The sequence below is a fragment of the Impatiens glandulifera genome, chromosome 1 (assembly GCF_907164915.1).
Source record: "Impatiens glandulifera chromosome 1, dImpGla2.1, whole genome shotgun sequence".
In the NCBI taxonomy this organism is placed as follows: domain Eukaryota; kingdom Viridiplantae; phylum Streptophyta; class Magnoliopsida; order Ericales; family Balsaminaceae; genus Impatiens; species Impatiens glandulifera.
Genome location: NC_061862.1, coordinates 97,443,614 through 97,469,258, shown reverse-complemented (window position 1 = coordinate 97,469,258; position 25,645 = coordinate 97,443,614). Strand labels below are relative to the sequence as shown.

General features: G+C 32.5%; 2 protein-coding genes across 2 annotated transcripts; one reads left to right on the top strand and one right to left on the bottom strand.

The window, feature by feature from the left end:
* The first annotated feature begins 7,033 nt into the window (after positions 1-7,033).
* LOC124929253 lies at positions 7,034-7,806 on the top strand. The gene is made up of 2 exons (XM_047469565.1): positions 7,034-7,349; positions 7,507-7,806. Exons 1-2 carry the CDS (start codon positions 7,134-7,136, stop codon positions 7,669-7,671), a joined length of 381 nt encoding a protein of 126 aa, XP_047325521.1. The 5' UTR covers positions 7,034-7,133; the 3' UTR covers positions 7,672-7,806.
* Positions 7,807-9,205: 1,399 nt separating this feature from the next.
* LOC124937685 (agamous-like MADS-box protein AGL82) lies at positions 9,206-10,132 on the bottom strand. The gene has a single exon (XM_047477991.1). It carries the CDS (start codon positions 10,130-10,132, stop codon positions 9,206-9,208), a length of 927 nt encoding a protein of 308 aa, XP_047333947.1.
* Between the last annotated feature and the right edge of the window lie 15,513 nt (positions 10,133-25,645).

Genomic DNA, 25,645 nt, shown 5'->3' with positions numbered 1-25,645 from the left:
GTGTGAGTGCAAATTTGAGGATGTAAATACTAAAATTTATCTCACCCGATTTATAAAAAAATTCAAATAATTCTGAGTCATTCAAGTAATGTTACAAAAATTTAAAACGCATTAAGTGATTTAAAATATATTAAATAATTATTTAGTAAAAATGTTGTATTCATTCATTTCAAAATAATTAAAATTAAGGATAGACATAAATTAATAATTATCTTGGATAAATATTGTATTCATTTAATCTAAAATAATTAAAGTGAAAGCTAAATATAAATCAAATAATTGTTTAAAGAAAATGATATAACAATTTATTTCAAAATAATTAAATTTAAGGACTTAAATAAATTAAATAATTATTTTAAAAAAATGTTGTACCAATTAAATCCCACAATAACTAAATAATAAAGCCTTAAAATACATACAAAATAGAAAGAATAAATTTTATGCCCATTAATTATTTTTGTGTATTTTTTTAAGTAATAAAAAACAATAAATAAGAAATGACAAAGGACCAAACGGGGCTAAAGCTGTTTGACCCAAATCAAACAAGACCTAATTAATATGTTTGCACCAATCATAGCGCGCCAAGAAGGATAACGCCTAAGGCTCGGGGCGCTCAAGGCAGATGGAATGTATGCGCCCAACGTGCATCTGCGATAATCTTCATGACAATGTATATGAATAGATTACTCATTTGAAAATAAGTTAATGGCTACCTTTATCATTTCTCAATCAAACGTGAAAGTTAAAAAAGGGAAATGATCATAGTATTCCCCTACAGCCTTAAATTTTCTTACTTTTAGAAACGGTGGAATTCAACCTAACCATTGGTTGACCATCAATGATTATTTTTCATAAATTAAATTTACTTAGGTCACTTGTTGGCTCAAACCAACTATAAAAGAGATCCTCAGCCAAGACGACTGGACATTAAAAATAATTCAACCTCAAGTTATTAATCAATCTTTTTTAACATACACTATTAAAATTTTCAAGCTTTTAAGCTCGGATCTGATCTATCCTAAAATTTCACCAAATGTTTAAGAGCGTTCGCACTATAGGTTGTTAATCTCATTATAATTCATGTCATGAATAAAGTTTTGAAATTTTTGCAATTTTGTTTACGTGTTCTTAAATATTGCTTGATTACTTGAATTTTGATTTAATCTAATCCTAAGATTGTTTATAATCTTTCTATTGAATTCAATTAATGTTAAAATTAAATTTTAAAAGATCAATTTTAAAATAAAATTTTCAAAAAAAGATGGTGGTTGTTCTTGAACTCCAGCTCAAAAACGATCATTTCAAAAGTTTTCATAACACATTCAAAATGATGTTACGAATGTTTTGAGATTAATCCCGAAGGGTGTGAGGCGTGTTTGTCCAAATTCGATTTTTTTCTAAAAATCCTCGAGTTTGAGTTTTAAAAATGGCTAAAACATGTAGGCACAACTTGTTTTGGTTTTAATGATCCTAAGGAAACTTTTGGTAAACTCCGAATATCAAATTCCTCGAAGATCAAAATCTATTTTTTCAATTAAAAAGGGCACTTTTGTTGCGGTTTCGTTGATGTCTTTAACGGTTTAGGACGACTCTGGAGCACGACCAACACATTCTAAATGGGGAGAAGAAGCTCTGCGTTGACCAATGATTGAATCGCGTTGACCTCGACCCAGACCGCGTCCCAACCGGCCCAAATCTCTCTCACCGCAACCCTCAAACCAACAGTCCACCCTACACCCAATCCAATCCCTTGTATTTTAAATGTTTTTTTTTTACAAATTCTAAACTATTTCTTAAAAATCTAAAATCTAAAATGTCTTTATAATATTTTTAGAATATTTACAAATTTTTTTTATTAAAGGCTCGTTTGAATTTATTTCTTAAATCTATCTCTTTTAATTGATAATTTTTTATACCATTCTCCACTATTTTTTACATCAATGACATGTATCAACAATTATTTAATATTTTTAAATTTAAAATGAAAATTTAAACATATGTCTAGAATTTAAAAAATAATTATATTAATAAAATATAAGAATACAATTTTCTAAATAGTCAACAATTTGTGAAATAAAATCGTTATTTAACGGGTACAAATGACATATTGTGTAAGCGCTTTGAATTTATGCTTTTATGTTTGTATACGTAAAATGTTTTTTTATTTAAAAAATCAAGTGCTAGTAATAATGTTGAATTTGATTAAATTATGTGTGAAATTTATTTTGAAGTGTTATAATTTTTCATGTGAAATTAACACTATGCATGGTAAATAATAGTTTGTATAATTAAAAAGAGTTTTAACATGTGAATTTTATCAAATTTTTATTCAATTTCTTTTATTAGAAATAAACATTAGGTCTAAATTGAAAAGTTAAAAAAAATACGATCATATAGGTTATATTATTTTATTAAATATTACAATTTTATTTATATTTATAAAGATTTAAGGTTTGTGTAACATATCTATATATCTAATGATGTTTAAGAAATAAAATGTAGGGTGATATTCATGCTCTCACCACATATCACATAGGCTTATTATATTTTATAAGAGGAGTGATAGAGTGAGGGAATTTAGTGAGGGAATTTGGTGAGGGAATGACGTGGCATCACCTTCATTGGTTTTGGAAAATGTAAAAGTGGGAGGAAAGAGAGAAAAAAAGAGAAATTATTTGATTTTTTCAGCGAATAAGATTATGCCACGTCATTCCCTCACCAAATTCCCTCACCAAATTTCCTCGCCTAATCATTTCTCATTTTATAATTGTTTCTCTCTCTTATCATAATTATCTATTCATAATTACTAATTTATCTCTCATACCATAATTATTAATTTATCTTTTCTAATTAATTTTTATTTTATTATACTAATTTTTCTTTCCTAATTATACATATTATTTTTCTTCATTAATTTTATATAAACTTATATTTAATATTATATATATATATTTATAATATACATAATAATACTATATATAATATATAATAACGTTTAAATAATTTATTAAACTTAAAATAAAATTACAAATTTTACTTTTATATTCATTTCTCTCTCATATTCATAATATACCTTCCTAATTAATTTCCGTTTTGTAACACTAATAATTAATTTATTTTTTATTTTTTCCCCTCATTTATATATATATATATATATATATATATATATATATATATATATATATTTCATATTTTCTTACACATCATCTTTATAATTTTTTTCATAAAATAAAAATTATAAAAATTTTAATTTATTAAAAAAATAATATTAAGCGTTTCTCTCTCCTAAAATCAATATATAGTATATTTTATCATTAATTTTATATCAATATATTTTTTTCTTCCTATTATCCTTCTATGCATATTTATTATTTATATACTTAATTAATTAATTTTTTTTTTATTCATTATATATTTTTATCTATTATTAATTAACAAGGATTAAATATTTATACATACATAAAATTTTAAATTCAATTTAAAAAATACAAGTGGTAATGGTTAAAGTGTTCACATATTTATTATTTATATAATTAATTATTTAATTTTCTTTTATTCATTATATATTTTATCTATTATTAATTAACAATGATTAAATATTTATACATACATAAAATTTTAAATTAAATTCAAAAAACACAAGTGGTCTAATGGTTAAAGTGCATGTGGGTGAATTTGTACGGAGTGGGTGAATTTGTGGTCGATGTAAATGAAGATAATATATATAATAATGTTTAAAACAAAAAAATTTAGGGTGATATTTTCCAAAATTTTACACATTTTATATGAATTTCTCATCAAATTCTCGCAGTACAATTATCTCTCTTTTCTCCTTAGGAGGTGGGTGTCGACAACGGAAGAAAGACCAAAAGTAAGGGTAAGATGGCATGTTTGAGTCCTTACGTAAACGAATATAATATATATAATAATGTTTAAAACAAAAAAATTTAGGGTGATATTTACCAAAATTTTACACATTTTATATGAATTTCTCATCAAATTCTCGCAGTACAATTATCTCTCTTTTCTCCTTAGGAGGTGGGTGTCGACAACGGAAGAAAGACCAAAAGTAAGGGTAAGATGGCATGTTTGAGTCCCTACGTAAACGAAGATAATATATATAATAATGTTTAAAACAAAAAATTTAGGATGATATTTACCAAAATTTTACACATTTTATATGAATTTCTCATCAAATTCTCGTAGTACAATTATCTCTCTTTTCTCCTTAGGAGGTGGGTGTCGACGACGGAAGAAAGACCAAAAGTAAGGGTAAGATGGCATGTTTGAGTCCCTACGTAAACGAAGATAATATATATAATAATGTTTTAAAAAAAAATTAGGGTGATATTTACCAAAATTTTACACATTTTATATGAATTTCTCATCAAATTCTCGCAGTACAATTATCTCTTTTCTCCTTAGGAGGTGGGTGTCGACAACGGAAGAAAGACCAAAAGTAAGGGTAAGATGGCATGTTTGAGTCCCTACGTAAACGAAGATAATATATATAATAATGTTTAAAATAAAAAATATAGGGTGATATTTACCAAAATTTTACACATTTTATATGAATTTCTCATCAAATTCTCGCAGTACAATTATCTCTTTTCTCCTTAGGAGGTGGGTGTTGACAACGGAAGAAAGACCAAAAGTAAGGGTAAGATGACATGTTTGAGTCCCTACGTAAACGAAGATAATATATATAATAATGTTTAAAACAAAAAAATTTAGGGTGATATTTACCAAAATTTTACACATTTTATATGAATTTCTCAACAAATTCTCGCAGTACAATTATCTCTCTTTTCTCCTTAGGAGGTGGGTGTCGACAACGGAAGAAAGACTAGAGAAAAATATTCGATCATGATTTGAAGAAAAAACGGGAATCGAATGAATACGAGGATTCAAAATTAAAAGGAAATCGGGGATTTCTCTACCTCCATGGATTCTGAAAAAAAAATTAAAAAATTTAAAATTTATTATTTTTTTATTTTTACACATTTTATATGATTTTCTAATCAAATTCTCACGGTTTATCAAATTTTCGCGTTAAATTTGTCTCTCCTTTCTCCTTAGGTTTAGGTCTTTCTTAAATCGACACTCTTTCTCTTTAGGTATATGTAGCATGAGAAGAGGAGGAGGGCGACGCCGACGTGATGGAGAAGAGCGACGATGATGCAACGGAGGAGGGCGACGATGACGCAAGAGAGACATAGAGAAAAATATTTGATCTTGATTTGAAAAAAATAAGAAGCGAATGAAGACGAAGATTCAAAATCAAGAGGAAGATGAGTATTATCTGTCTCCGAAGATTTAGAAAAGAAAATAGTTTTTTTTTTTACACATTTTATATGAATTTCTCATCAAATTCGTCTCTCCTTTCTTAGGTCTAGGTATTTCTTAAATTGACTCTCATTTCTCCTTAGGTATAAGTTGCACGAGAAGTGGAGGTGGGCAACGACGACGCGACGAAGGAGGGCGACGACGACGTAAGAGAGACCTAGAAGAAAAAATTCGATCTTAATTTGAAGAAAAATGGAAAGCAAAAAGAAGACGATAATTTGAAATCAAGAGGAACCCGATAATTCTCTTTCTCCAAATATTTAGATTTTTTTTATTATTAATTTTTTTTTCTATAACAAAACCTAATAAGATATTTTATAAGAAAATTATAAATAAAATTGTATTTTAATGAATAATATTAATATTTTAATTATTTATATATATATAATACACAAATATAATAAATATATTATATATATAAATAATAGAAAATATATTTAACTCTATATTTTGATATGTTTTAAATAATTGATAAATATTTATTAATTTAATTTATAATATTATTATAAATATATATATTTTTATACAAAATATTATAAAATTAATTTTGTTTTAATAAAAATAATAATTAAAGATATTGTTTAACCAAAATAAAATTTTATATATATATATATATATATATATATATATATATATATATATATATATATATATATATATATATATATATATATATATATATATATATATATATAGTTTTGAAACAAGAGTTTTATGGTGTTATAAAAAAGATGGTTCAATATTATTTTTTAATAGACATTTCACATATATTTTAATTAATATTTTGACTTTTAATGTATAATAAACTCTTTTCGAAATTTTTGAGAGGATATAATGAAGCAGAAATAATTATGTACAAAAGAGAAAAAAAAAATAAAAACATATTTTTCTCAAATATTATTTTCGCTAATTTAAGATAGTGTGATAATTCACGTTAATTTTTTTTAATTAAATTAATAAAACTAAAAAACTAAATTTTTGAATAAATAACCATATTTGTATTATTTTATTTTAGTTGTATTTTAAAAAAAAATCTATAAAAAAAAATTATAATAAATTTGAGATTAGATAACTTCACAAAATATTAATAAAAATGGAGATGTGAAAGAATATATACACAATATGAAAACCGTTAATACAATATACAGTGTGATTAAATTATTTTAATATAGAAATTTTGTTTTTTTTATAAATTTGTCCGTTTGTATCGTACGGAAATCATGCAAGTTTAAAAAAATGACATAAAAGTTAATTTGAGTTTTTTTTTGTTTTTTTATTACAATCAAATATTATTTATTCACTCACTTATTAATTATATCATTTAATTTATTAATTAAAATATTATCTATTTTTTTAAAAATTATTTTATTATTATATATTTATATACATTTAAGTATTTTTATAAAAAAAAACTCACATCCTTGAAATAATTAACCATCAATATTTTTAAATAAATTAAAGTTATCTCAACCAAAATCATGAAATTCACAACAAAATATATATATATATAGGAAGTTAGAATATCCTCACATCATGATTTCTAAAAATTGAACTAGTAAACATTTATCTCTTAATAATTATTCTTCAGAATTAAACTATTAATTTTATTTTACTAAAATATAATTGAACTTAGTTGTGAGTTGTAAGGAAGAAAAAACAAAGGAATCTTTGTTGATTTTGCTCTCTATAACTCTCGAGTCTTCTTCTTTTTCTCTCTTCATTCATACATCCGGGCAGCTTCAAATTGGATCCACTAACCTAACCTTGAGAGAGAAAAATATATCAGAATGGGAGCTTGTGCCACGAAACTCAGAGAACCCAAAGACGACGATGGCGCCGCTGCTCCTCTCCCGGAACCAACATCTCCGAAGAAGGAAGCAACTGCCGGCGCCGGAGACGTGAAAGAAGTGATTGAAGCCGGAGGTGAATCAAAGGCTGAAATAGATGTCGATGAACAAGGAGACAAATCTCGATCTCTCAGTAATCTGTTCAAGGAAAAAGAGGTAATAATTCGAGTTTTTTTACTTGTGGGTATTCTCTCAACATATTCAAGCATCGATTCGATCACAGTTAGAGTTAGATCTATCTCAATTTAACAAATTTACGTAGATCTGAGAACAGTTGAAGAATTGATTTGATATGATTATGATATTTGAACAGGGGAAAGAGGAGATATTAAATGCAGAAATAGAAAATGAAGAAAATCTAAATGATGAACAAGTGAAGAAGGTAGTTGTGGTGGAAGAGTCCGAAATTCCACTAGAGAAGAAGAAGAACAAGGATGAAGAAACCATTAACGAAGAGATCAAGTTCCAGAAATCTTAAAAGAAGAAGATGATGATGAACCAGTACTGTTTGATTTTTGGGTTTCTTTACTTTTTGTTGTTTGATTTTGAGTGATTTTAATTTGTTGGATATATGTACTTCTGATGAAGAGTATTTATTAAGTATAATAGAATCACATTTTAATTTATTAAAAAATCACTCAACCTTTATAATATATTGGATTTAGTTGCTTGAAAATATTCAGATTTGGAGCTCAACATTTTTTTATTAAATATTTTATTCAAATATTAATTTATATTAGATAATATTTTATCATCTGTGTTAATTATATATTAATAATTTTTTAATAAAAATAATTTGTTTAATCCTAATTCGTTGAAGGTGTTACAAACAAACTTACTCACTGAAAAGTGAGACAGTTGCTTTAAGAAAACTTTATATATAAAAAAACTCTGGTTTAAGTAAATTTGTGTCACGTGGATTTTAATGGTCAAATTACTACAATATATTTTTCCAATTTTTTTTACAATATTGATTAGTAATTAAAAATTATATAATTTATTATAGTACTATAATTTATAATTATTACTATTTATTATGAAAAAATTATTTTTGTGAAATAAATATCACTAAACCATTTTTTTTTAAATTACAAAAATAATGTTTAAAATTAACCCATACAAAAACAAATCTTCAACTTATTATATTTTATTCTAATATATATTTATTATTTTAAAAATAATTTATTTTATTTATACACAATAAATAATCAAATAAATTTATATTCAATAAATAAAATAACGTAAATATATATTCTAATGAAATTTTATATATTAAATTGAAATATATGATATATAATATTAGCGGATATAATTGAAAGAATAATATATATATATATATATATATATATAATTTAAATTATATCACTAATTTAAATAGGATAAAAAATATATTTTTATTCTTATCTTATTATTATACCATATATAAAACACAAAATTATAAAATATATACCATATACATTTACTTTTATACTACAAGTCAAACAAAAGTAATTTATATAATTTATTTCCTATATAATTAATACATATTAATATATTAAACATTCTAGAATTAATTAAATTTCTTCATTTCTTAAAAAAAATAATCAAATCACTCTAATTAAGTACACTTCTAATTACTTTAATAGTTGTATGGGCTGAAATATATATATTTTTGTATAATGGGAAGATTTTATTAATCATAGTGACAATACAAATACAATATTTATGAGTATGATTTAATTTATTTTTCTTTGTTTCTTATGAAATCGTTACGATAAGATAAACAAAATACTCACAATAATACAAATTCAACTTGCAAAATAATACAAATTAAACTAATAAACGTAAGTAAGATGTCGTTGAGACAACGAAACATACAAAAAAAAAAAATAAAAAAAAAATGAAAGTAACAATTGAAAACAAAAACTAAATAGCTTTAATTCGAATTAGAAACCAATAAACTATTCAATTCATCCCAAAATCATGATGAAAATTAACAATAGACTAACTAATTGATTTTATACCTGGCCTCTTCAGTTTTGAAATCTTGATCCATTGCTACTACTCCCATAATAAAAACCATTCATGACATTACTATACCCGTTGTTATTAATGGGAGGTGCAAATTCCATATTATAACCTTGAAAAGACCCACATGGCATAAAACTTGTCTCCAACGTTTGTGGCATTGTTGGACCAGGGTACCCTAAAGGAGAGCAATAAACATCGGGACTAACCATGGGATAAGGTATTGTCTGAGGATTTGTATAGGAATAAGTGGGAGAAAAGTTATCGGTTTGGTTACAAAAACTTTGGCCATAATAGTCATTGTTGTTGTTGTTGTTCGATAGCATCATTGGTTGTGGAGTCATGTAGTTCATGGAGTTCAAGGAATCGCGGAAAAACCCTAACATGGCTTCATTTATAAGGTAGGGAGAAGATTGGTCTTGCGGTAGAAATCCAAGTTGGAGATCATTATTTTCATCTATATTCTTCATCATGTTAACCTTAACCCTAACTTCATCAAACTTGGTTTGCAAGACACTAGCTATATTCCTCAATTCATCCTCGCTATAATTGGCGTACCTTTCTCCCCAAGTCGGATATAGAATCTCGTTGTTCTTCTTTCTCAACTTCACAAGTGCATCCTCAACTTTCTTGTTGCGATCCTCGAAGTAAAACAACAAGTCATTGGTCCTCCTCTTTTGATCGTCAATCGGTTGTCTATTATAAGACTCGATCATTCTTCCCACCTTTTCGCTGTCGGAAGGCCATATTTCAGGATGCTTCGAGAGGGATTCACATGTTTCCGGGTGGTAGATGATCAAACAAACATCGACTGAGCAAAGAGTTTGAAGCTCGTATGCTTTCTTTATCAAACCCTTCTTCCTTTTTTGAAAAGTTGTTAATCTAGACTTCTCGCCACTTATGAGATGCATATTCAACTTAGCTCGTCCCATCTGCAAAAATATTGAATTGATTTAAGAGGAAAAAATACACATATATGAAGATCAAAATAAAAAATAGTTAAAACCTTGATGTGTTCTTCCCTCAAACAACAAATTAAATGTAGTTTTCTTGTTTTTTTCTTTATTGAATAATGTTATATATAAAAGGGAAATAGTTTTGACTTTGTTACATTAGAATCAATTAGTTAACAATCTAATAATTTTATTTCCATAATTGTGAAAATCAAATTTTATTTATTTATTATTTTCTTCAATAAATAAATAGTTAAAACTTCCTTAAATTTTGGAATCTACTTACACTAAATCGAATCGAATATAATAATTTATATTATTCCAAAATTTGTGTTCGGCACACTTTTTCAAATACATAAATAACATATAATATTAGATCAATATAAATAATATATATCAATATTCTTAACCTAACTCGTTTTTAAATATTTTCTTAAAAGATTTATTTTTTCTAATAACACTTAAAATATTGAATTTGGTCATAATTATAGAGATATGTACCTATTATTTATTTAATGGTTTATTATTACACACAAATTGGAGTTATGTAGTTATTTTGTTTAAATAAACAGTTTATTAAAACAGGTTATATATAAAAGGAAATTAGTTTGACTTGATTACTTGTAAAGCAATTAACAATCTAATTATTTTATTAATAATTTTTTATTTTCTTAATACTTTCTATAATTGTAAAAAATATATAAGTTTTTTTTTATTATTTTATTTAATAAAAAAAGTCAAAATTTCCTTGATTTTTTGAATCTACAATAAATATATATTTAAATCGTGATGAAAAATAAATCATTTCATTTAATTTTTTTTATTTAAATATATGTTTTAAAATAAATCTACAATATTCATATTTTATAAATATGACATGAATTTACATAAAGTAATAAAAAACATAAAAGAAACTCAACAGAAAAAAAAAACAGGTATAATTTTACGTAAAAATCATTAATACATGATATTAGATGAATAGGGATAATATATATATATATATATATATATATATATAATTAAAAAATAATTTTCATAAATAATTTTCTAATAGTTTAATTAAGGAAATAAAATTAGTTTAAATTATATATCAACTTATAAATTTGGTAAGTTTATATTTGTTTTTAGATTATATAATTTTCATACAATATTTTTTTGAGATATTATAATTTATGTCATTAAAATATAATGGATTAATTATACGTCTTGTACAAATTTAAAGTATTTAAAATACATTTAAAACACTATTACAAAATTAACAGATACCATCCAGTCAACTTTGCATATCTAAATCTAATTAACATTTTATAAATTTAATATTTTGATATTATATACAATACATTTACAATATTAAAAAATTAAAAATTATATTACTTTGCATATTGTAATCGAACATCTTATAAATTTAATATATTGGTATTACAATGCGTAAACAATATCATATAATATTTCAATGCATATTGTAAACGAACATTTTATAAATTTAATATATTTATATTTTAAATTTCAAGTATTTCAATAATATATTTAAATTTATAAAACAAATAATTTAAAATACACTCTTTTCAATAGGTTATTTTTTATTTTTTTTAATAAATATATATTTAATATTTTAAAATATATGTTATTATATATATAAATTTAACATTATATGCACATATATATTCACTCAATTAGGCATTCACAGAATGCAATCAATCTTAGATTTTTTGAATACTTTTATAAAAACTTAAAATCCTTAATAAGGTTTGAAGTTCTCTAATACTCTTAAAAAATATAACATTATTTAATTAAATAAACTACTACTATTAGTTTAAATATAACCGGTGTATTTGTACGATTAATAATATAAAAATTTGTGAAAAAAAATGTTTATGGTAAACTGTAATAGTATTTTTAATTTTATTTTTAATTATTTTAAGTTTTTGTACAGGTCAACCTTTAATCCGACTCAAACATTTAATTGTTTTCATATATATATATATATATCCAAATTAATCGCAATTCTCAATCTAGACCCTTTAAAAATTAAGCATAATTGTTTATATATATATATATTCGATATAAGAAAATAATAACACATTTTATTTGTTTGACAGACTCCTCAATTTTCAAGGTTGTTCGGGCGGCCTGTCTGTCCACAACTTGTATTCATCTTCTTCCATTAGTCTCTGCACTTGTATTCCACATATCAACCACCCACGCACAACCCATCACCTTCAATGACTTCCAAACAGCAAACTTAACTCTCGACGGTGTAACCAAGCTCAGACCCAACGGTATACCATTAGTCTCTGCTTTTTTTAATTACCCAACCCAAATCAGGTTCAAGAACTCGTCAACAAATGGCTCGACCATGATCTCCACTTCCTTTGTTTTTGGGATCATACCCGAGTTCTCAACAGTGGTGACCATGGAATCTCATTCGTAAGTGTCCCGCCCTGCCCGAATAACCATATGGGTTTATTCAACTATTCGAATAACAACGGGATATGGACGGACACATGATTTCGAATTGGTGGGCTTAAAATAATAACGAATTTTTTTTTGAAAAAAATAAATTTTTATCATTTTTTTAATAATTAGATAAAAAAAACAATGAATTATATTATTTTTTTAAATAAATTAAAGGTAATGTCATATTTCTACCGTAAAAAATAAAAAAAAAAAAAATTTGTGGGCTTCCACCCACCCGAGCCCCTACATAGATTCGTCCCTATATATAACAGACCGGATTATAATAGATGTCGAATTTGTTGAAACACATGCAGAGCCCTGAATTTCAAGAAATCAATGATAATCACATCGGATTTCAGTTGTGTCGAATGCAGTTTGGATCGAATATGATGGTGGGACAAATAAAACGAATGACCGTTACAATGGCTTCAATCCAAAAGAAAAAAAAGCGTCTAGACACCTTCTATCTCTTGATGGAGATCTCTTGAATATGCTAATTCTCCAAACATTTAAAAGAATTAAAATATATATATATATATATATTAAATATTTAAAAATAACATAATAAAAAGAGTGTATTTTAAATTATTTATTTTATAAATTTAAATATATTATTGAAATAGTTGAAATTTTAATTATAAAAAATAAATACAGTTATTGGGAAAATATTCTATTTTAAATAATATTAGATTGTGTTTATAAGTTCCTCCAATTGAAATTAAAATTGTAATTTGAGATTAAATTTAAATTTTTAAGTTAATTACATTATTTAAGATTAAGAATTGAAATTGAAATTAAAATTTAAATTTTAATATAATTTAAAATAATTTTAATTTTTTATTATTATTATTATTATTATTATCAATTTTAGTCTCTTTTTAGTTTAAAATTGTATTTTCAATATTTATTTATTTTTTTGATTTTTCAAACAAAATATCTTATATTTACAGTATGATAAACGTGATCAGACGATAATTTAATTTGTTTGAATTTTGGATTTTGAATTTTAAAATAATGTGAATAATATATATTCAAATTATTTTGATTATATTATTTTTCAAATATAAAAATTATAATTAATTACAATTATATAAATTTTCAAATAAATTCTCTTCCTCTTCCTCAAATTCCGTGGCTTTTCGACGGCACGAAGAAGAGAGCAGAAATGTCAGGGTTTCAGTATGGTGGGACTTCGAGAACTGCTCGCCTTCCGCCGGCGGGAACAACTTCAAGATCGCTCAAAACATTACCTCCGCAGTTAGGGCCAGTGGAATCAATGGACCGATTCAGATTACCGCTTTTGGTGATATGATGCAGCTTTCGAGGACTAATCAGGAAGCACTTTCTGCTACTGGAATTAACCTCACCCACATTCCTCACGGTAACTAACTGCATGCTCTTTTTTCAGTCTTGGGTTACTGTAATAATTCAGTCTTCTTAATGAAATTTCATCAATTTCAGGAGGAAAGAACAGTGCAGATAGGTCTCTTCTTGCAGATCTAATGTATTGGATTTCTCAAAACCCTCCTCCATCACATATTTTCTTAATTTCCGGCGATAGAGATTTTGCCAACACTTTACATAGGTTAAGAATGAACAATTACAATATCCTCTTAGCTAGCCCAGAAAATTCTCCTGGTGTTCTTTGCAGTGCAGCAAGTATTATGTGGAATTGGAATTCCATTGTTAAAGGCGATAATCTTACTGGAAAATACTTCAATCAACCCCCGGATGGTTCATATGGTTCTTGGTATGGATACTATAAGTTCCCTCCTCTTGAAGATCCATTTGCAGTTCATCAACAATCATCTTCACCTTCACCTTCCACACAATCAGAAGAATTGTCAGATTCTTGTCAAAAGCAGAATCTCCTTCCAGTACCGAAAGCTGTTTCAAAGCAGGTTCCTCGGATATTACGTGGCTATCCCAAGGGAATACACATTATCGAACTTCGGGAAGAATTGAGTAAAACTGAGGTTCCCTTAGACAAGGACTTGTATGGTTATAAGAAGTTTTCTAGGTTTCTTTTGTCATTGCCAGACATAAAGCTTTCTGGTAGTGATGGCTGTTTTTTTGTGCGTATTCCTCAAAAATTGTGTGAACCTGCTGAAGGGCCTTGGTTGAGTAACTCTGATGATTTAAATCTTTCTGTATCCACGAAAGGGAATGGTAAAGATAACAAATTGTCTATTTCTACTGATGCACCAATGAAGGAAAACATAGAACAGAAAGAGGTTGAACCAACTAAAGAAGAAGGTGATAATAAATTAGATATGAAAGTGGAAAGCAATTGTCAGTCTGAACTGCAGGTTTTAAAGAAGTTAGGCAATAGTCTTGAAGGAAATAGTGCGAATTCAACCGCTGAGGAGACAAATGTTAGATCAGTGAATCAGGATATTGCTGCTCGGCTAGTCCCTGCTTCATCTTCTTTGTCCGACAATGGAGAAGCTAAGGATGGGAAGGTTTCTGAGCCCGGTTTCTTCAAAAAGTTCACAGACTGGTTTATGTTTTGGAGAACTGACTCTAGCACTGATATATTGAATGAGGACACGTGTCCAAAAGGAGGATTCGACCGTTGTTGTATTTCAAATATATATGGAAGACAACGGTCGAACAGTAGCTTCACTCATTTTCTATTCAAGAAATTTTCCGAAATCAAATATCTCACTTACCATCTAACTGTGAATACATTGTAATTATATACTATCTTTTCTGTAAGAAAATTTCAGTGCTGTAAGTTGAACAAATGTTGTTTTGTTCAACAAAAAGTTAGCTATATCAGTGAGTTATATTCGATTAAGAGTATTTAGTGGATATCCTTCCGGCTGTGGAAGAAGGGTGACATAGGAGGGTTTGCTCCGAACATCCATAAACAACTCTCTGTGTTCTTTACGTTCTATCATTCATCTTCCATTGTTCAAAACTTCAAATCCGACTAACACTTTCGCACTTGAAACCGTTTCAAGAGTTCGAAGAATTTGTGAAGAATAGAAACAGATATTAATCCCTCACAGGATTACTATCGAATCGTTTATCATAAGTTGTTAACAATAGTCAAACCCTAGTCTCTATTGCTAGCACCGATACTATCACTTTCTCATAACACTTTCAGTTCAAATGGGCTGAGTTTGATGTTCATGAGCCCGCCGAAGGAATTAGAGTCAGACAATCCAAAGCCCTTGGAAAAATCCAGAAACGATGTTATAGCATATTGTCAGAAGGTCGCTGATGAGATCGTGAATCGATACCCAAACAGATTCCAAATGGGCTCAATTCAGTAAATTTTTCATTCATCGATTTGGATATCCACTGGATTTTCAAAAACTCAATTATCAAAATCTGGTGACATTGTTGTAGATAATGCCGGGATTAAAAGTCGAATCCAATATTATTTATCCTTTAAATAAAAGAAATACAAACGGTAAATTATCTGATTCATTAAGGAAGGATGGTAATGATCTCGATTCTCAATGGGAGGAGCTCGGTCCTATAGCCGCCAAAGACTATCAGACAACTAATGATTGCGACAACTTGGCAGCAGAAGAATTTATTTCGGATGATTCCTAGGAAGAAACAACATCTTTATCTTTAGTGGAATCGTCGGAGAAGTCAGGTAATAGTCTAAATAAGGAAGATAGCTCGTTAATTAAAATACTTGATTCTTGGTATTCTAAGAATTGTGACGACGGAAAGGGTGGTGGAGCTGAAAGCCTTGGAAATGTTGATGGTAGTACGAATAGGGATGGACTCAGGATTCGGTGATGGGGTGGGCTTAAAATTAATTTAAGGTGGGTTAAAATAAAAAACAAGAAAATTTTGAATAAAACGGGTAAATAAAGGTAAGTTTTACCATTTATTAATAAATAAATAAACAAAATAGTAAATTCTATTGATTTTTTTTAAAAAAAAAATTAGGGGGTAATGCCACATTTTAATTGTAAAAAAAAATTATGGGTGGACTTCAGCCCACCTGAGCCCTTAATAGATCCGTCCCAAAGTACGAAAGATTCGTCGGCCCTCACATTTTTTGGAGGGAACAGTAGTGGAAGGAAGCAAATGCTGACGAAGACTTACTCTTTTGTTTTGGAGAAGGAAGATTCCGGTAGTAGGGATAAGTTTATTGAATGTATATTGGGAAGCTTATCAAATGGTATAAATAGTAAACGACCCTCCAATGATTGAGAGTATTATTCGAACTATAAAAATTCATTACGAAAAAACGATCTAACTAAATAGTATGTTGGACCGAATAAAACACAACACCAATTCAAATATGTGAGAAAATAGGAAAGCACCTTGGCATTTCTACTAGGGATGGCAACGGGTACCTTACCCGACGGATAGTGAAGTACCCATTCCCGAACTAGATTTTCATTTCACTACCCGACCCGACCCAAAACCCGACGGGTATGTCTACTTCTATACCCATCCCCAATTCGTCGTGTACCCCATTACCCGATTAAAACACTTATAACATTTTAAAGATTTGTTAGGATCGGGATCAACGATAGAGACGGGGGTCTGACTACATTGAACGCTTACACACTTCGGTTAATATTAAATCTATTAGAATTTAATATCGATTTCTATTCTTCGCAAGTTATCACAAACTCTTGAACCGAGTTCAAGTGCGGAACTGTTTATTTTGACTTGAAGTAGTAAGTAAAAGGGATTGAAGGGAAAGAACACACAACACAAGAAAGTTTATGGATATTCAGAGTAAAAACTCTTATGTCACACCTTCTTCTCAATGATGATAAGGATATTCACTAGAAGATTTGGTTTGAATACAACACTTGTACAAACCCAGTCGGACAACCAAGACTTAGACACTATCTGTTTCCGAACTCCTAGCACACACTATGTTGAACAGAAACAAATTCTGTCAACTTACACTACTGAGAACTCACACAAAATAAACAAAGTGTAATACAACTTTAATACTCTAGCACACTTGTAAGCTTTTAATACTTTGATACCTTAAGAGAGTAGTTAGGAAACTAGTGTTGATCTGTATGCAAAATTTGTTCAAAAGGTTATTAGAACGATTTTCAAAGGTTAAAAATTTGTGGAGGCAAGTTGTCCTTTGTCTTCTTAAATAGGCAAGCTGCAACGAACAGATTTGCTTCTCCAATGGTCATATTTGTTTTAGAAAGCATCAGTCTCAATTTGATTGGTTGAGTTCCAGAATGATACATCAGAAGAGATCCTCATTGATCTTGTTTGTATTTGGATGATAGTAAACCAAATTGTCATTAATGGGATTACGATGTACGAGGAAAGTACATCTCAGAAGGTTTGACTTGTCTTGGTTCATAGCAGTCTTTTATAAGTCTGATTATGCAGCCGTATCAAACTGCCCATAATGAATGCTTATTCATGAATTAAGGTTGATCAGGTATATGAAAGTGTTTTATCTAGAGTGCCAAATTTGGAAAGAACCGGAGGCGCCATAAATATCTGAAAGTCGTCAATGCCACTGAAGCTACTAGAGATCTATACTAATCCAATACCACAACAGAAAGGGGGACAAGTCACCACTCAGGGACCTACACCGGTACAAACTAATCCAGGACCTTCTGTCAGCGCTAACACCATCCGAGCTTGCAATAGGCAGTATCTATGGTAGCACGTTGCGCAGGGTCAATCCCCACTCGATTAGATAAATTGGTATTTAGATAATGCATCGGGGGAAAAGGATGATTTCCCCATTCTCCAAGTTTAGAAGTGCCACAAGACCACATGGCTATAAGAATAAAATCGAGGATCTGAAAAAGATGCTACCAGGAACATTTTCAGGAGATCCAAACTGGAAAAACTTAGTATGATAATGATTTTGCGCAACAATGACAACAAACTTGGGAGACCCATTCTCGTCAAGGAACTTGCAGACCTGCTAAAATATAGTCAAATAAAATGACTGGACGTGAACATTGATCTCATAGCTGCTTCTGACTTTCTTCTTCGAAGGACTTACTGATGGGGGCAGTCTCTATTCGTAAGAATGGAATCTGTAATCTTCAGGCCAGGTTAGTATAAAGGTGTAGCTTTGATAGGGAATGAGTGGAGGAGGGACGAAGATCAGACAGGAAGAAAGGCACCAGCATAATCCGAGTGCTTACTCTCCACTCGCTAAGAAGTGAGAATCACTTTTTTTTATAAGATGGTTTAGGGCTCAATGCATCTAATGAAGGGATTTGAAGCTAGAGGAGAGCAAGGGAAGAGATCGAAGCAAAGCAGATCGCTTTCAGTTTCGTCTGGCTCCAAGCTCTCTGCATTGAAGGGTTATTTTCTTGCTGATGTCTCCTTATATCGCAGCCTGGTGGGAGCTCTACAGTACTTAACTATTACTCGCCTTGCTATTACCTATGATGTGAATCAGGTCAACCAATTTATGTATGCTCCTATCACAACTCATATGGTTGCTGTCAAACGCACTTTCATTGGATACAGGGATTTCGTTCGCTCATGTAACGTGTGGTATCGCTGCCCCTCTCTAAGTAAAGGTCAAGTCTCTCCCTAGAATGTACGGGAAAGAAGCAGAATTTATTGTTAACCATGTTCCCCAAAAAAAGATACTTTCGAGAAAGGACGAGTACGACTGAAGTGGCTATACATACAAATCCATTTACGGATCTATATGCTTCGATTGGAACTGGAAGTGCTACTCCACTACCGAGCAGGGGCAAAAATACGATAAGTAGATACATAATTTCGACTGTTATCAGACAACCAAAAATCAGACAATAACAGAGCAAAGAGGTTTCCAACGATTGCGACAACCATCGCCAGCTATTCTTAGGCTAATAACCTTCGTCAATCTAGCTAGTTCGATTTTCACTAATCCGAATCAAGGGGTTGTTCACGAATGTCCTCTTTCATAAGAGCAAGGGCTTTGAAGGGCAATGATGGATGTACCACAAGTAAGTCCATTTTTGGCACGTTACGTTAAGTAAGGATCATCACCTTTAGGTAAAGGAAGTCCCCTCCTCTTTGAAGTAGAGAATGATCGCTCGAAGACTGAGAAGATAGAATCATATATTTTAAGCATCGGTTGTATAGAACCGAATTTGTAAAACACCGGATACGTTTATCCAAAAACTGATTTGGATAAACTACCGAGTGCGCCTTTATAGTAAAATATTGATCTTGATATAAAACCGGAAGTTCACAAACTACTGGACACGCCTTTGTAAAATACCGAAGTGAAGAATACCGGACGCGTTCAATATATAAAACCGATGTTATAAACTACCGGATACATGTTTATAAGAAACCGATCTTGTAAACTATCGGTTAAGCCTTCACAAAACTGATCTTCACATAATACCGGATACGCTCCAGTATAGAATAGTGTCTAAAATATCAGGCGCGCTTAATATAAAACTAATCTTCCAAATTACCGATTTCATATAATACCGGATACGTCTTGATATAAAGCCGAAATTGCAAAATGTCGGACTTCATATAATACTGAAGTATATAGAAAATATCGGACGCGCTTTAATATAATACCGAATCATAAAATATCGAAAGCTTCCTTTAAATAATACTGTTAGGATCTAGGTCGCCGCTGGTGGACCGGGGGTTGGACCGGTTAGCGGTTCTCACTCGTAGGGTGGTGGTTAATCCGATTAGAGATTAACACCGGGGTTTCAATACTACACAACCTGTCACAAACCCTTGAATCAGGTTCAAGCGCGGAAGAGGTTTGCTTTCAAGTTGAAGCGGTACACGTGTATGATAAGCGGAGTCGGTTTCGGATGATGGAGATTTGAAGAATGGTGGGTCGGTTTCGGTTATCTGGATATTCGGTATGGTCAGTATGGAGTCGGTTTGGAGCGGTATGGTTAAGTTAGTCGGTTATGTAATGAAGCCAACAGAAAGTAAATAACACAGAAGATTTTATGGATGTTCGGAGATAAAACTCCTACGTCACCCCTTCCTCTCGAAACCGCGAGAAGGATATTCACTAAGGAATACAAGTACAATCCGATCGAGACTTATTTCCTGCTCGATAATACTCTTACAATTCACACCGAAATTGTAACACACACTTTAACTTTCAACACTTAGGCTTTCTAGAATAGTACACTGTTATCACTTGTAGTAAATGCTCTTAGCTTTCGTTATCCCAATGTATGTCACTCGATGTCCCGTTTGTCCCGCATTTACTCTTCTGCAACTGCCTCTTTTTATAGGTGAAATATGCCAACGGTCATATTTCACTGCCTTGAATCTGATTGGCTGATCAGAGGTGCAGTGATTCAGTGTCTCAGACCTGCGGTCGTCTCCTCAGACCTGATGGTCAATCTCAGACCTGGTATCCTGTCTCAGACCTGCCGGTCTGTAAGGCAAACCTGCCAGGTTTGTCTTTTACTTGATGTAGGCACTGTCTGTTTGGACAGTTGTCTGTACTTTGAAGATTTCCTTTCTGGCTTATCCCTAAGTAGAAGGATCCGGTAGTACTGTTTTCTGCAGCCTATAGTCTTTCCTCAGACTTGCATGGATATGGAAGTATTCAGTCTGTTTCTTTGGTATCATTCTCAACAGATACCCAAAATATCTTCTTGTACTAGTCGGCCTCTTGACTTGGCCGAATGTCTTTTGGTAGTGAAGTAACCGGACTTCTTCCGGTTATTCTTGTCTTGTGGATAATCGGCTGTTTGATGGTTCCGGTTTTGAGCTTTGGCCGATTCTTCCTTTGTGCGGTCATGTTCTGAATACTCTTGATTGGTTTGGTGGCTTGACCGGTTCGGTTTCTTCAGTTGGTTCTCTTGTTCATCCGGTCCGGTTCCTTGTTCCTGCATGGAAAGTTTATTTAAGTTAGGTTTATTCGAACCGGTCTAAATTTATCTAACAATTTCTCCCTTTTTGATTATTTTATTTAAAATTATCAAAATCATGTAAGTTTGCATCCGCAGGCCGGTTGTTTTGTTTGGCCGGATTTTTGACTTGGGAGAGTTTTTCGAAAATTTTTGGAAAAGTAGTTTTGGAAGGGTCTTTATCTTTTATCTAACAATTTCTACCTTTTTGATTATTTTATTTAAAATTATCAAAACAAAGTGGAAATGCAAAATAAGGCCGGATTCAAAAATAACTTTATATATATTTATAGAAGACCGGAAAAGACAAAGCATAAATACTAAGGCAAATAAGAAAAGGAAGGATAGTCCCTATTCAGAATCTGTGAAGTCATAGGCACTCTTCTTTTTCGTCGGTTGCGGTTGCCTGGTCTGTTGTGAGGATCGTTGTCTTTTAGACCGGGACCGCAATTGTTCCTCGACTTCGTCTTCGACTAGGTCGGCTTGCTGCGAGGTACCCGTAGTGACCGGTTCAGAGATTTCATTGAGCATCTCGACTATCCGAACTTTCTTAGGAGCCACCCTCTTTCTCTTTTTCGGTTCTGAAGCGGAGGCAGCCGCCTTCTTCTTTTTCTCGTTTTCCTTTGCAAATTCGGCCAGCTTCCGTTTTTGCTCTTCCAATCGTGCGGCATCCTCCGCAGCCTGACTGGCCACTTTCTCGGCATACCCTGGGTATAAGGCCTCGGCTCTTCTTATTCTTTCGGCTTCCAAATCTGGTTCGGTCAGTTGAGACGATCGCGGCGCCCCCTTATTCTTGCTAGCTTCGGCGTCCAGCGCATCCTGGACCCTTTTAGCCACTAGAGCATCAGCCTCTATAGCCGCGGCATCTGCGTTCTCCTTAGCCTTTAGAATTTCGGCCATTTGTTCGGTAAGTGCCTTTACTTCGGCCACGAGATCTTCGTTTTTCTTTTCCAGTACCGAGACCCGGTCGATTGTCGCGTCGACCCGTTCGAAATCCTTCTTTAAGTTTGAGGTCATAGCCTCCAAAGCTGCGGTTCGCTGAACACAATTCTCGCGCTCACCGGCCTCTTCCCACAGCCCGGTGCTAAGTTCTTCTAGGCGTGCTTGATGTTGATCCAGAAGCTGTTTTGTCACATCGGCGAACTGCAGGGCCGAATCAAATATGTTATCGCATCTATCCTTGAGCGGTTGAAACTTGGACACTTCGTGTATTTGTACGCGGTCATTGATCCGCTCTGAAATGGATGTTTCAAGCTGCTGAAGTCGGTCCTCAACCCGCTCCGAAACTGATGCTTCAAACTTTTTAAGTCGGTCATCAATCCATTCTTGAGGAGGGACTGAAGTGGTGACTTCCGGTGGCGGAGGAGGCGCGTGCTCGGTGGGGTCAGGATCGGCTCTTTCATCGAAATTTAACGGTACATCCTCTCCATTTGGAGGTTCTAATTGTGCCGCATCCTCTAAGTTCGGCACCTCAACTTCCAGGTTTGGAACCGCATCTTCTAAGTTTGGAACCTCAACTCCCAAAGTCGGTATCGGTTCCTCATCTTCCAATATTGGTTCCTCAACTTCCCTTGAAGGTGTTTGACAGTTGACTGGAAATTCTTCGATTACCGGAGCAGTATAGACCGGTACTTGCTTTTGGTTGCATATTGCTTCCAGCCGCTCTATTTCTTGACGTATTTCCAGTTTGCCCTTTTCAAGCTTTGATAAAGCTCTTGGCGCTACGGTACACACCGATCCCCCTTCGGCATATTCTTCCTTAATCTTTCTGATGCGCCTTTTTAGTTTCCGAAGATGGCTTCTCGGTATCAGGAGGCAGGTTCGGCATTGTACCTCCTGAATTGTTTTGGATTTTGTGAGGCGTAAGATCATGTCCTCTACCTCCTCCAACCTGTCGATGCAATTCTGTTGCGGGAAGGTCGGTAGGATGTCTTTATATTTTGTGTTGAAGCGGTGCTCATGCCACTCCAAATATAGGTCTATAACATCCTCGTCTCGCTTGTTTATGCCCTGAAAGATTTTCTGGGCTAATCTTTCGGCCTCGGCCTCGTCGGCCTCTTCCTTGTTGTGGCCTTCATCATTGTCTCCTTCATCAACCCCGTCCTCACCCTCGGTGGTCTCAGGATTAGCGCTTTGTTCGGCATCGTTCGGACTCCGAGCCGAGTGATCGTCGTCGTTGACCGTTCTATCATCGGTCCTCTCCGTTTCGGTTTCCTCAGGGGCCCACTCCTCATCATCTGTTTGTTGTGGCAGGTCCGCGAAGATTATCTTTTCTTTCCTCTTACCTCCGGTCTTTGCTTTTGCCGGGGCATCTTTCTTCGCGGCCTTCTTCTTTCGGCCACCTGTGGAACTGGAGGCCGACTGCGTTCTTGGAAGAAATTGCCTCGATCGAATGATGCAACGGTTTGCTAACGCAACACCGGGACCGACGTTGAGTTTTAAGTGGATGAAGATCTTACCGAGGGGCACGGCATATCCCCATGACCGGGTTGAATCCGGTTTCACCATGTCCATGAGGTTGCCGAACACTGCTCTTGCCCAGTTAACCTCTTTTCCTTCCAGCAGACCGATTATCATCTTGATTTTGTCTTTGGTGAGGTTGCTGAAGTTTCCTCCCCTTGCCAGTATCGCCCTGGCGAAAACGTCACATGCCGGGATATATTCCGGCTTCAGCATATTTTTACTTCCGGATGTCGTGATTGGCTCAGTGGTTGCCGATAAGAAGCGGCACGCTGTCTCAAAGGTGTCATTGTCTATTTCTGCTTTTGCATCCTGACCAGTTGTTGGGAGACGCAAGCTTTCGGCCACCAAAGCTTCGGTGATCTCGATTTGGGAACCGCAAACCGTTGCGATGATCCTGTCGTAGGAGATGACTGCGGTGTTGAAGAATTCTTCGACCGCTTCCTTGTAAATCACGTGAGGACCGTCTAGGAAATATCCCAGGTCGGTTTTAATCAGCCGGTCAATAACATCCTTCGCTTCGGTCGTCCCATTCTACCGGATTTCTTCGAAATCCACTTGAGAATAGAGTTTGAACAGCGCCGAATCACGACCCATGTTGAAGAGTTTGAGAATGAGAGAAAACGGCTTCAAAGAGTTTAGAAAAGTTAGAGAGATAAAGTGAATTCGCGTGAGAATGAAAGAAATGACCGAAGGCCCCCTTTTATAGTCACGGTTTGGAAGCCCAACCGTCCCATCATGAAAGAGCGGGAATTTTCCCTCCAAGATGAAAGTGCGCCAAACTATGGGCGGTTAAGTGTGAAAAGGTGGGCGGCAACTTTGGGCGGGAGATTTCCCTCCAAAACCCTTAGCCTATGTCATGGATGACGCATGCTTTCCTTTGAGACCGAATGATTGATCGGTTTCTAAGTCTATTCCGATATTTTGATTGATCGGTGTGTTAACGATTTACGATTTTTAATCAGATTTTATGATACCGGATAAGAACGAGGTTATTTTAAGATGTGAACCGGTTACTTAAATGTGCAAAGGATAAAGAGAAACGGTCATTGAAACTAAAACGATATTTTATTAGAATGAAAACCGATAGAATGATACGAAAGATAGACATTTAAGCAGTAAGCACCATTCTGGAATACTTTTCCACCACCGCATCTGCATCAAGAATGTTTGAGGGGGATGCCGGCGTGCCCGGTCCAAAATCTGGCCGGTACTTGAGAATCAACTTGCTGATGTGAGGTGCAAAGCCGAGACCTTTCTTGGTCAGCACCATATTCCTCAAGTTTTGAAAGAGGACCGCTGACCAATTGATGGGCGTTTGGTGGTAGATGTGGGTCATGATGTTGTAGGTATTCTTTGAATACCGCTGATTTGGAGATTGGCACAGAATGGACCGAGTGACAATCTCAAGAAGTAGCTGAGTACTACGACCGAGGCGGGTTTTTAACCCATGGGTTTCCACCGGATCAAGGGTGGCAGAGCAGCGTAACCCATAGTAGTATTCATCAAGTCCCTCCATGGTTGGGAAATCAGAGAACCCTTCTTTGGGCAGATTGAAGAGGGTGGCAAATTCGGCTTCATCAAGCCGGAAGGTATGATTCCTTACAGTGGTGACAATGCGATCGCCCCAGTTGCAGGCATTTCTGAAGAATTCCTTGACATCCTCAATTAGTATGGGACCGGATTCTTCGAGGAAGGTTTGAAGACCGGTAATATTAAGGCTTTCAAACATGTGTTTCTTTGCATGGTC

Coding starts and splice junctions, on each gene's coding strand:
- LOC124937685 (XM_047477991.1), bottom strand. CDS start 10,132: ATGGGACGAGCTAAGTTGAATATGCATCTCATAAGTGGCGAGAAGTCT.
- LOC124929253 (XM_047469565.1), top strand. CDS start 7,134: ATGGGAGCTTGTGCCACGAAACTCAGAGAACCCAAAGACGACGATGGC. Junction 7,350..7,506: donor ATCTGTTCAAGGAAAAAGAG/GTAATAATTCGA, acceptor ATATTTGAACAG/GGGAAAGAGGAGATATTAAA.